The sequence below is a fragment of the Panthera leo genome, chromosome A1 (assembly GCF_018350215.1).
Source record: "Panthera leo isolate Ple1 chromosome A1, P.leo_Ple1_pat1.1, whole genome shotgun sequence".
NCBI classification, from domain to species: domain Eukaryota; kingdom Metazoa; phylum Chordata; class Mammalia; order Carnivora; family Felidae; genus Panthera; species Panthera leo.
In genome coordinates, this window is record NC_056679.1 from 227,697,238 (window position 1) to 227,710,584 (window position 13,347).

The 13,347-nt window shown below is 39.9% G+C and overlaps 1 protein-coding gene across 1 annotated transcript in view; it reads left to right on the forward strand.

Annotated features, from left to right (window-relative positions):
• The window catches only part of DNAH5 (dynein axonemal heavy chain 5), a 279,701-nt gene that overhangs the window by 100,196 nt on the left and 166,158 nt on the right, over positions 1-13,347 (forward strand). Inside the window, exons 18-21 of the mRNA XM_042953052.1 lie at positions 4,834-4,999; positions 5,612-5,848; positions 7,162-7,352; positions 7,441-7,528. Of these exons, the coding sequence (XP_042808986.1) occupies positions 4,834-4,999; positions 5,612-5,848; positions 7,162-7,352; positions 7,441-7,528 (682 nt within the window). The remainder of the gene's footprint in view (positions 1-4,833; positions 5,000-5,611; positions 5,849-7,161; positions 7,353-7,440; positions 7,529-13,347) is intronic.

Genomic DNA, 13,347 nt, shown 5'->3' on the forward strand with positions numbered 1-13,347 from the left:
GTTGAGTGTCAGACTTCGGCTCGGGTCATGATCTCACAGTTCATGGGTTTGAGCCCTCCATCGGGCTCGCTGCCGTCAGCACGGAGCGCACAGAGCACACTTGAGATCCTCTGTCCCCTGCTCTCTCTCTCTGCCCCTCCCCACTCTCTCTCTGTCTCTCTCAAAATAAATAAACTTAAAAAAACAAAAAAGAATGGAAGATTGGTAAGAACGACTCCCGGAAGTCAGCACCTACTTGCACTAAAGACTGAGACTTACTAGAGTGATGTAGTAAAGACACCCAGGCCATAGGGAAACGAGGTGGTGGGGGGTTGGAGGAATGCATGTGTGCATTCCTTATGCTCTCTCACTCTCATGAGGGGCCACACAGAGCTTACTCTCTCTCTAGCAACAAAAATGCAGCAACATGTTTGCAACATTTCTGCTCAGGGAAGTCCATGAGAAACTCAGTGCCCAAGCTTTTTATTGGGTGTGGTCACATAGGCACCGTCTGCCTAGCATGGACCAAAATCCCAGGTATCCAGAAGGAAAACAGGTATGCAGCATAAACCACACTGTTTGCACAGGCTGTGTAGGCACAGTGAGCCAGTCTTACCAGCTGGGGAGCCGTGGGAACCTTCCCCAAATCCAGGCCCCCAGACACCAGCCAAAGACCAACGTCCCAAGCAGAATAGTAGTCTCAGTCCCGTCCCAGTAACACATGTTACCTTTTCTGCATATGTGGTAATCTTCAGTTTACATTAAATTACTACTAGATAACCAAAATTAAATGTCAGCATTTTAGAAATTCCTATTTCTTCCTTCTCTCAGACGCACCAGCTGTGTCTACACCCCAAACTCCCCCTGCCCGCGCGCCCCTGCTCATTTGTCATGCTCTTGCCCTCTGAGAAATCACTTAGCTTCATGGTTTTAATGTTACCCCTATTCGTAGGATTATTCTATAAAAATACATCTCTTTTAAATTTAAGCACAAGCTGTTAAAAATGGGAAAAATACTTTTTTTTTTTTTTTTTTTTTTTTTTTTATCATTTAGACCATGCTTGTGACAGTTTGGGTATACGGACTGTTTTATATGCCTCTCAGTAAAGTTGTGATCCCCTGCTACACGTGCAGCAGATTTTGATTTGTTTTTTATTATCTATTTATTTATTTTTTAAAAATTTATTGAGACAGAGAGAGCACACAAGCAGGGGAGGGGCAGAAAGAGAATCCCAAGCAGACTCCACATTGTTAGTGCAGAGCCTGACACAGGGCTCGAACTCTCAAAGTGTGATTCATTATCTGAGCTGAAATCAAGGGTCAGACACTTCACCAACTGAGCCACCCAGGTGCCTCGTATTTTGATTAAACAAATAGTTTTTTAAAGTAATCTTTATACCCAACATGGGGCTCGAACTCACAACCCTGAGATCAAGAGTCGCGTGTTCCAATGACTGAGCCAGCCAGGTGCCCCTCCAGCAGATTTTGAATAGTGTTTTTCTCTCCCACTTGACGTTTTTTCAAGAACTATTTCTCATGTTGCTATGTGGCTTTTATAGCCACCTTTTTAATGATGCCTTCAGAATATTCTATTGAGTTCATGTACCTTAATTTACTTACTCATTCCCTGTTGCTGGACATTTGGGTGGTTTCCAAAGTTTTGCTATTTTGCCAAGAGCTGCAATGAATATATTTATATGTATCATGTTTTCCCCTTTAGGACTATTTCTTTCTTCAAAGCAAAATTATTGCATCAAAGAATGTGGCTTCATTTAATAGCTCTTAATATTTGTAGCCAACTTGCTTTTCAAAGGGATGGCATCAGCTTCCAATGCCATCGGCGACGTAATGGTACCAATTTCACTATCTTTCAACAGATACTGTTTTATAATAATAGTGATAAATTATAACAGAGATTTTATTATAAGTTATATAATAAAACAACACATTTATTATAAATAAAATATAATCAATTTTTTGAAATAAATAATTTGAAATTATTATAACTTATTCATTTCAGTTTAAGTAGCAGAATCATAGAACCTAATCTTAATTTGCATTTTGATTACCAAAATGAGTGATTACCAATTAAGTGAATGCTTTCTCTTGAATTTGTTTGCTTTTTTAAAAAAGTTTATTTATTTTGAGAGAGAGTGAGAGAGAGAGAACGCGTGCATGCTCACGAGCGAGGGAGGGACAGAGAGACGGGGAGAGAGAGAATCCCAAGCAGGCTCCACACTGTCAGCGCAGAGCCCAACACACGGCTCGATTCCAAAAACTGTAAGAGCATGACCTGAGTCAAAACCAAGAGTCGGAGGCTTAACCAACTGAGCCACCCAGACGCCCCAGAATTTATTTACTTGGGGATACAGCAATGAGCAAGACAGATGAAATCCCTGCCTTCATGGAGCCCGTTTTCAAGTTCAGGATTCAGAAGAGCAAATAAACAAAAAAGCCAGTAACCCAACAAGTTAGGAGGTGATAAGCTCAGTAGAAAAAAATTAAGAGGGTAATGAAGAAAAGGAGTATCTGATAGACAGTTGTGATTTATGTTGATGGACAGGGATGACTTCTGCTATTACATTTGAGCATTGGAAATGAGGGAGAAAGCCTTGGGAATAACTTTGGGGAAGAGAATTCCAGGCAGAGGGAACAATAAGTGCCCCGAGGCAGAAACTTGTTATGGTAGCTGGAGGAAGATGTTGCGTTAAAGTTCACGGTGTATGTTCTTATGCTGAGGGGGAAGGAGAAAGGGAATGGCTAGTAAGTATGGTGTCTGGGAAGCAGGGGAGTCTGTGATTTAGAACTCACGTTGTGTGGTTATTGGTTATTCTTAAACAGAAGGGGACATACCGCATTCACTGAAAAAAGATAAGGGGTTAATGATAGAGGCCAGTTTATCTTCTGAATGAGGGCGTGGGATCAGGGATTTGGGTGAGTCCCCACGTCTTGGCCTTTATTTGCTTTGTGCTGTAAAAATCAAGGTCACTAGATGAGTATATGGAAGAGGACAGTGTAAAGATTTGAGGATACAGCTATTATGGGGCCTGGTAGAAGAATGTGACTGTAGTCCTGTAGAATGATTCTGGGTAGCATTAGGGGCCTGACTGAATTTGGGGACCACATTCCCAGTGCCAAGTACGTGCGTTGCCTTGACTTGTGTATGCAAGTAGAAAGGGTTGGTTACCTGGTTCATGTGGGTTGGGCTTCTCCCGGCTGGGGCAGTGGAAGGCTGAGGGAGTGATGGAGGTAAGGATACTGATGAGAGAATGGTTGAAGTGAGAAAGCAAGTCATTAGGAAAGGGTGTGTACAGTGAAAGGATTTAGGATACAGACTCTAAAAAATATTAGTGCTCTCTCAGAAAATAAGGAGCTCATTTATATGGAATGAGATTAGCAAGTTTGGCAAATGTAGGTCCTGTGGTTATGTGTGCTTTGCTGACCAGTAATAAAAACAAACACTTCCTGAGTACTTACTTTGTGCCAGGCACTATTCTAGTATTGTACATACATTAGCTTATGGAATATTCCCAATAACATAAGGTAGGTTCTACGATAATCACCACTTAATTTTCAGATTGGGAGTCAAAGATTTCCCAGAACTAGGATCTGAACCCAGGAATTTTGGTGCTGGAGTCTCTACTTGTTACTAGATGGTACTAACTCTATCTCATCCCTTACCCAATCTCCGACCTGCCTCTTTTTCATAATTGTCTCAAGGCTAGGGATAGAGATTGGTAGTTGGGTGAAGTTGTGAGTTGGGAGTGAAGTTCTTATTTTATGCTTTATTTGATGATAAAGAAGTTTAATAGTTTATTTCAGGACACATCAGAATGTTCCTATGTAAATGGTATCAAAATGCCATGTGCCCTGCAGCAGCGGAGTGGAGGTGAAGGTCATTGGTGATGAGGAGGTAAATGAGCCGTGAAGCTGACGTTTGGAGTAGATGGTCCATGAGCACATTAGAAGAGTTTCAAGATGAGTAATGGTGGGCCTTGGGAAGGAACCAGAGACTGTGACCAACTAACAGGGTGTATTATTGCATGGACTTATTGTCCAACTAGGTGGTAAATTGCTGACTGTCTACATCATCTGTCTCTATCTATCTATCTATCTATCTATCTATCTATCTATCATCTATCTATCTGTATCTATCACCCTACAGAGCTGATCATAGTGCCCCAATCATTATTAGTTTATGTTTGTTAAATCTCATTCTTGAGAAACATGGAATCTCACGAGAGGGGAGTGGAATATCTGAAATTAATTAGGGGCTGACTATGGCTTGTTGTCAAAGGTGAGGAGAGAAAGAAGGCCGACTAGAGCAGATTGATGTGAAATAAAGGAAGCTTCATGGACAGAGAGGCTGATGATAAGCATTTGGAGGTATTTTCTTTACTGTTGGAGAAGTAAGTATAATTTTGGTCTACCTGAGCTGATCAAGTTGGTTTCTTATCTTTAATGCATTCTTTTACATGCCTGCCAGGATTAATGTGAGGGGTGTGGCCCTGCATTATTGGAGGCCAAAATCCAATCTAGAGGCTAAATCTATGGCATTACTACTGGTACTGATACGGTCTTAAGAGTTAGATAAACAGGGGTGCCTGGGTGGCTCAGTTGGTTTAGTGTCCAACTTCAGCTCAGATCGTGATCTCATGGTTCGTGAGTTTGAGCCGACAGCTCAGAGCCTGGAGCCTACTTTGGAGTCTGTCTCCCTCTCTCTCTGCTCCTTTCCTGCTCACACTCTGTCTCTCTTTCTCAAAACACAAAAAATAAATAAACATTAGAAAAAAAAAGAACTAGATAAACAAATATGACACTGTTTTTCTTCTTCTTCTTTTTTTTTTTTGGTAGGACCTTTGTGTAAATGGTGCTCAGATACTAAATTTTAAAAGCTCATTAGTGGAGGAAGCAGTGAATGAACTAATAAATATGTTGCTGGATGTGGAAGTTCTGTCCAAAGAAGAAAGTGACAAAGTATCTAATGTAAATAGTGCTGATTCAAAAAACGAAAGTTCAGGTAAGAGATGGGGTGATGGAAGGGTCTTACTTGTCCAAGGGCATTACTGAAAACCAAAATTTCATTTGCTATATATCAGTTACTTTCACACTATTGTAAACACTCTCCCAATTTTATAAGGACATTTATAAATCTGAAGTTATGATTCTGAGCCTATTGTCATTAGTCCCATTATTTTTTTTGTGAAATTCTACAAGCATGTACCTTGTCAGTAGAGTAGGATGGATGATGGATTGGAATTCCCATTAGAGGATCTCTGTCTATCCTAAAGCAAACCTTTCATGGGGATGAGGACACTGACAGGCAGAGAAGGAAAGTGATTCCTCCGAGGCTTTATGGCTGTTGATAGAAGAGAGAGCATCAGAACCCAGGTCCCTGAGACCCCGTCTTGCTTTTTCAGCCATAGCTCAGGCCTCTCCTCCTGTTTCCTCACACTGTGGAGCAGAGAGGCCTCCAATAACCCACGTGGTGCCCCAATTTCCTCTTCCTCGCTTTCTAGGAAATCTGACGTCTAAGTATGATTAAACTTGCACGTAATTTATCGTATCTCTTCAATTGCGATAGATGGTTCTCTTTCTTTCCATCTCCCTCCATCTTCTCATCTTGTAACAGCAAAGAGAGAAGGAAATTCCGACACCTTGACGTCATCCCTCAAGGCCCCGGCAGGCCTCTTGCCTTTGGCGACAATCCTGAGAAAGAAGAAGGAGACTGAGATATTAGAAGAGGAAGCCTGCGGGTTACTCTCCCATTTTAACCATCTAAACACGGATGCGCTTCTGAAAGTTACAAGAAACGCGCTGGAGGCCATCCGCAAGCGCATTCATTCCTGCAACATGGCGAACTTTCGGGGTAATAATTCTGCACAGTTTGCCTACTGGCGGGTTGCTGCTTGAGTGGCGGGTTGCATGCCTACTGGCATGGTTGCTGCTTGTGTGTGTGTATATTCCTGCTATTTGTAAATAATTAAAAAAATCCACCATTTACTAACAGCCTCCATGTAAGTTTATACTTTATGAACTTTGATTATGCCAATAATTCTGTGAAGTAGGTCTTACTAATCCATACTTTCCAAAACAGAAAATGTTTTTACTATTTTTGGGTCAATTTGCTACTTTCCAGCTAGTTTGCTCATTCTTAATACAATCATCCTGTCCTCAGCACAGTTCAGAAACACATGTTGTATTCCCAGATGAGCCACAAAAATCCATCAAATCTAGAGACATTCTGCAATTACATTTTACATTAAAAATTAAAATAAAATATTAATTAGAATAGAAAAATAATAGGGCAGTAAACCCTTTTTATTTATTTTGAATATTGGCATTTAAGGGGAAGCGTCTTTAATAATTAAAAGTAGATGAGTAAAAGTGGATACATTGAAGGGATTTTTTGATTGGTAGCATGGTTTATTATGCTTTATTTCACTTTGGAAGGGAAGATAATCCTTTTATTTAACACCAGGGTATTATTAGAACTTATCAAGCATTGGTTGATATGCTGAATATTAAATCACATGTGTTTCCAACTGTATATATTGCAGGTATTTCCAACTATATAAAGCTACAGACACACATGCACACACACACCCCCACATTTATATATCTATGCTATACTGGTACTTATACCTACATGCAACTTTAAAAGCCCCTTAGTTATAAATGGTGAGTTACACCTTATTTCTTCTCCACTGTTTCACTGCTCCCAGTTTGGATTATACACACTGTGGTAGAAAGGTGTTTTATTTGAAATTTTCCCAACTGGTTATGTGCTCTGACTTTGCCTTATTCTGATAGTTATTCTTGTTCTTCATGCCTTGCTTCCTTATACTACATTTAACATTTAATTTGGTGGCATGGTGGTATGTGAACAGCATCCCTCTCAGTATTTTGGATAACAGTTTACATATTTAAGCCTGATCCCACATAGTGGGTGTCCGTTATGGAGGGGGCACCAGTGGCTTGCATCAGAAAATGCGTCGGTCCCACTGAACTGTTGTTATGTTGGATAAAACGAGTTAGTTTTCATTCATCTACCAAATATTTGTCTGATTGTATGTATCTATTATGTATTGTTCTAGGTGCTTTAATTTTTCTGGCTTAAAATGAAATAAGACCCATTTTAAATAAAAAATAGTAAGGCTTCCCTCTTTTGTGTTAACTCAGACAGTAACAGTACATCGAAGAGGAAGCAGAACAGTCTGCCCATTTTCCGGGCGGGCATCACTCTGGCCATTCCCAACATTGCCATGGCCCCTGCCCTGGAAGACATACAGCAGACACTGAACAAAGCTGTGGAGTGCATCGTCAATGTCACCAAGGGCATTAGACAGTGGAGCAGCGAGCTGTTGTCTAAGGTGGGTGTGGATGAAGGAATCATTTCTTATGGAAGATTCTTCTGTTATTGGATGGGGCTGAGCTGAAGAATATCCTTTCACTTTGTAGAAAAAGATGCAGGAAAGAACAACGGCTGCTTTGCAGAATAATGAAGACAGTGATTCTGATGCTGAAATTGGGGAAAATGAACCTCAAGGTAAATGTTCCTTTAGTCCTTTTTAACCAGTCATTGAAAACCAACATTGATGGAGCTAAAATGTATTTTCCCTCCGTGCAATTCTTAAATCAGTGTTGATTGGAATATAAATCTATGAGCCAGTTTTAAGTTAATATAATATGAAGATCCATGTATTTTAATATAGCCATTATAAATGGTATATATTTAGTGTATACATCACAGATATGGCTGCCTCACTGATTTCTGGTCCCTGGTAATGAAAAGAACAGGGGGACAAGGAAGACTTTAGTCTCACAGTTTAAAGAGAAACTTGCCATCATTGCAATGAATATTTTCTGACATTTAAGAGATAGTTTGTATTTTAACCCAGTATGTGTCCTGTTGTGCTAATGTGTTGTGATTTTTGGCGTATGTCTCATGGTTTTCATTTATAGTCTGTAAAATTAGAGAACATATGATATCCAGTTGCTAACGATATTAAATGTTGTCTTTAGTCCTGCAAACTCTTTCTACAGCAACCCTGCAAAAGGGAGATGCCATGTAATTTTCAATTATTATTTATATTCCTGCATGGTAAATCAGCTAACCATCACAAGAAACCGAAACACGTACCTCTTTGAGATAGTCTGTCACTGAGAAAGAGAAAGATAGCTCAGAACAATGTTGTCCACAACTTACAATAGTATTTATTGAAGCTAAAAAAAAAAAGCGTATGTTATTGTGTTAATTTCAATTTTTATATTATTTGGAAACATTGCTTTACTTCCTAAAATAGTCTAAAATAGAGAATTTTCTAAACTCAGAATATGCTCAGTCATGAATTATGTCTAAAATGGAGAAGAAAAAATGTTTAATGAAAAGTTGCCTGTATGTGTTTGTCATGACAAACGAATTAAAAAAATAAGCTGCATTAGAAAAAAATAACAGCTTTGAGATATAACTTACATAAAATGTGTCCTTTATTTATTTAAGAATTTATTCTTTTAACGTGTACAATTTGGTGGTTTTAGTATATTCACAGAGTTGTATGCCCATCACCCACTATTTAATTTTAGATCATTTTTATCACTCCCCATCCCCCTCCTCCCAGCCCCTGGGAATCACCGACCTACTTTGTCTTTATGGATTTGCTTGCTCTGGACATTTGATATAAATGGAATCATACTGTACATGGTCTTTTGTGACTTCCTTTATTTAGCATAACACTTTCTTTTTCTTAAAAAAATTTTTTTAATGTTTATTTATTATTTTGAGAGAGAGGAAAGACAGAGCAAAAGCAGGGGGGATGAACAGAGAGAGAGGGAGACACAGAATCTGAAGCAGGCTCCAGGCAGGCTCCGAGCTGTCAGCACAGAGCCCGACGTGGGGCTCGAACCCACAAACCATGAGATCATGACCTGAGCCGAAGTCAGACACTTAACTGACTGAGCCACCCCGGCGCCCCTCGCATGGTATTTTCAAGGTTCATGTGGTAGCAAAATGTCAGTACTTCATTTCTTTTTATTGCTGAGTCATATTCCATTGTATGGACATGCCACATTTTCCTGATGCATCCGTTAGTTGAGCATTTGGGTTATCTCTGCTTTTGGACACTTATGCCTAATACTGCTATGAACATCTGCGTAAAGTTTTTGTACAGACATGTTTCGTTTTCATTTCCGTTGGGTCTGTACCGAGGAGTGGCATGGCTGAGTCCGCAGGGTAACTTTATGCGTAACATTCTGAGGACGTGCCAAACTGTCTTCCAGAGCAGTCGTGCCATTTTCCACCCCCACCAGCGGTGTGTCAGGCTTCCGCAAATGCCCCCTGCACCCTCACCGGCCCTTGTCTGCTTTGGTTGTAGCCATTCTCACAGGGGTAAAGTGGCACCTCAGTGGGGGTTAGATTTGCCCTCCCCTAATGACTAATGATGTTGAGCATCTTATGTGTTTTTTTACCATTTGTATATCTTGTTTGGAGAAATGTCTATTCAGATTTTTTGCCCATGTTTTAAAATATTGGATTATTGGTCTTTTTATTGGTGAGCTGTAACAGTTATTTACCTCAATACGATATCAGATAATTTGCAAATATTTTCTCCATTCTGTGGGTTGTCTTTCACTTTCTTAATGGTATCTTTGAAAGCATAGATGTTTTAATTTTGATTAAGTCCAATTTAGCTGCTTTTTTTTTTTTTTTTTTTTTGGTGCTTTTGATTTTATACTTAAAAAAGGGTTGTGGGGGGTGTGGTGCCTGGGTGGCTCAGTCTGTTAAGCATCCAATGCCCTGTTTTGGGCTCCCCGGTGACAGAGGTTGGGATTCTCTCTCTCCCTCTCTCTCTCTGCCCCTCCCTCACTCGTACTGTCTCTCTCTCTCTCTCAAAATAAATAAACTTAAGAGAAAAAAAGAAACAGGGGCTCCTAGTTGGCTCAGTCAGTGAAGCCTCCTACTTTAGCTCAGGTCATGATCTTGCAGTCTGTGGACTCGAGCCCCACGTTGGGCTCTGTGCTGACAGCTCAAAGCCTGGAGCCTGTTTCAGATTCTATGTCTCCCTCTCTCTCTGCACCTCCTCTGCTTACACTCTCACTCTCTCTCAAAAATAAATAAAAACATTAAAAAAAAAAAAAGAAGAAGCAGTTGTGGGGCACCTGCCTGGTTCAGTTGGTGGAGCATGTGATTCTTGATCTCCGGGGTAATGAGTTTGAGCCCCATGTTGGGTACAGAGATTGGTTAAAAATAAAATCTTAAAAAAAAAAAAGAAAAAAAGAAACTGTTGCTTCACCTAAGGTCATGAAGGTTTACTGCTATTTTTTTTATTTTTTTTAACATATTTTATAGTTTTAACTGTTATATTTCGGCCTGTGATCCATTTTGAGTGAAATAGGATTTCAAATTCATTTTTTTTTGCCTGTGGATATTCACTTGTGACAGTACCATTTATTGAAAAGACTGTTTTTTCCCAGCTGCATTTTCTTGGGACCTTTGTTAAGAATCAATTAACCATAAATGTAAAAGTAAGCATTTATTTTTGCACCCTTGGTTTTATTTCATTGATCTTCTGCACCACCCTGTCTTGATTACTGTAGCTTTGAAGTAAGTTTTGAAGTTGGAAAATGAATCTTCCAACATTTTCCTTTTTCAAGGTTGTTGATGACTCTTCTGGGTCCCTAGTATTTCCATATGAAGTTTAGAATCAGCTTGTGAATTTCTACAGAAAAAGGCAGCTGTGATTTTTACAGGCATTGTGCTGAATTACAGAGTATTGAAATGAAATTTGAAAGGATTCAAATAATGCAAAGTACATTCTCCCACCGTATTGTAAAAATCAGTTACAGGAGATTTGGGAAATTCCCAAATACATAAAAATTAAATAACACACTCTGAAATAACCAATGAGCCAAAGAAGAAATCACAAAGGAAACTGGGAAGTACTTTTAGGATGAAAGCAAAGGAAAACACAAAATACCAGAACTTATGAAATGTAGTTATAATAGCATTCGGAAGGAAATTTATAATCTTAAACATGGATTTAAGAAGAAATACCTTAAATCCATAACCTAGTCTTCTGTCTTAACAAAACTCTTTTCAAGGTCACTATTTTTTTCTTCTAGAGACTGTCATCTGTTGAGCCCTTCTTGTGAATTCTCATTTCATTTATGTTCTCCTCAATCTCAGAATTTGCATTCAACTCTTTTGTATTTCTATTTCATTATTGCTATTCTTTATTTTGTGAGACATGATTCTCACACTTTCTTTTTTTTTTTTTTTTAATTTTTTTATTTTATTTTTGGGACAGAGAGAGACAGAGCATGAACGGGGGAGGGGCAGAGAGAGGGAGACACAGAATCGGAAACAGGCTCCAGGCTCCGAGCCATCAGCCCAGAGCCTGACGCGGGGCTCGAACTCACGGACCGCGAGATCGTGACCTGGCTGAAGCCGGACGCTTAACCGACTGCGCCACCCAGGCGCCCCACACTTTCTTTTTTTTTAAAGTTTATTTATTTATTTTGAGAGAGAGAGAGACAGAGAGAGAAGCAGAGAGAGAGAGAGAGAGAGAGAGAGAGAGAGAGAGAGAGAGAGAGAGAATTCCAAGCAGGCTCCACCCTGTCAATGCAGAGCCCAATGTGGGACTCAAGCTCAGGAACCGTTCGTAAGATCATGACCTGAGTCGAAGTCAAGAATTGAAGGCTTAACTGACTGAGCCACCCAGGTGCCCCTTCTTTAATTCTTTAGTTAGGGTTTTCTATCATTCCCTGAACACATTTATAACAGCTGATATACACATTTTTGTCTAGTAATTCCAATAGTTGGGTTTTCTCATATAGAGTTCCTATTCACTGCTGTTGTTCCTGTGTGTGGGGACTGCTATTTTGTATCTTTGCATGGCTGACCATTCTTACTTTTGTTAAAAACTTGATATTTTAAAGAATAGAATGTGGCACCTTTGAAAATCTGGCTGTCTTGTCCCCAGTCTGTTGTTGTTGTCACTGTTTGTTTCTTTATTGACTTTATGGACTCTCCTGGACTAATTCTGTAGAATTTGCCTTTCCTGTGGTGTGCACAGCTGGAGTTTCTGGTTAGTTTCATGGTCAGCTAACGATTGCCTAGAGATTTCCTTAATCCTCTGAACCAGTAAGTCCTACACCCTTCGCCTAGGGGATGGTATGTTGGCTGGAGCACCTGACGGCTCAGGAAGTTTTCAGGACTGCCTTAGCCTTTATTTACTGATTGTGCGAGGCCCTGAGTTCAGACAAAGTAAAAGATCAGGGCATTTTAGGTCTTTCCTGGGCATGTGCACAGCTCTGTACATATGCATGACTTTTAGAGCCCCAGGGGATCACGACTTTACAACACCCTCTGTGGATATCTATCTCATTCCTCAGATCTTTGATTTTTTTGGCCAACCTCTTGTTTATCTCAACGAGTACCATTGTCTCAGGCGTCTGTGAAGTTAATTGTTACTGCTTGTTTTTTTTCTAATAAATGCTTTGGTGATAGGGTTTTTGTTTGTTTGTTTGTTTTTGTTTTTTGTTTTTTTACTCAGTGAATTCTGAGTCAAGTCAAATAAAGATAAACTCTGGATGGGGCTTTTCTAGAGAACATCACGATGAGTCAAATAGTCACAATTCTCTGGGGCTTCTTGAGGGGCTCCAAAGCCAGTCTGGCTCCTGGGTGATGCTAAGCTGTGGCTGTGTTTCTCAAGGCAAACACATTGCCAAGGAGGGGGAAGTGGACCTAGGGAAGTTAAAACACCTCGAAATTCACTATGGTTGCCAAGATTTTAGCATTTTTTCTTTTTTTATAATTAAAAAATTTTTAAATATTTATTTTTGAGAGAGAGGCAGAGCATAGTGGGGGAGGGGCAGAGAGAGAGGGAGACAGAGTATCTGAAGTAGGCTCCAGGCTCTGAGCTGTCAGCACAGAGCCCGACCTGGGGCTTGAACTCACAGACTGCGAGATCATGACCTGAGCTGAAGTTGGATGCTCAACTGACTGAGCCACTCAGGTGCCCCTTAGCATTTCTTCTTAAATAAAGAAACACTACTTGGATCCTTGCAAGCTTTGGGTAATGTCCAGAGTCCTGAAAAATTGATATTGACAAGTTTTCAATTGCTTTTTACAAAGAAGCAGATTGTCAGAGGTCCTTACTTTATAGAAATTTCTTCCTTATAGAAATCCCTTCGTCTTTTTATTTTATTTATTTTCAAAAAAATTTAGAAAAAAAATTTTTTTTTTAACGTTTATTTATTTTTGAGACGGAGAGGACAGAGCATGAACGGGGGAGGGTCAGAGAGAGGGAGACACAGAATCTGAAACAGGCTCCAGGCTCTGAGCTGTCAGCACAGAGCCTGACGCGG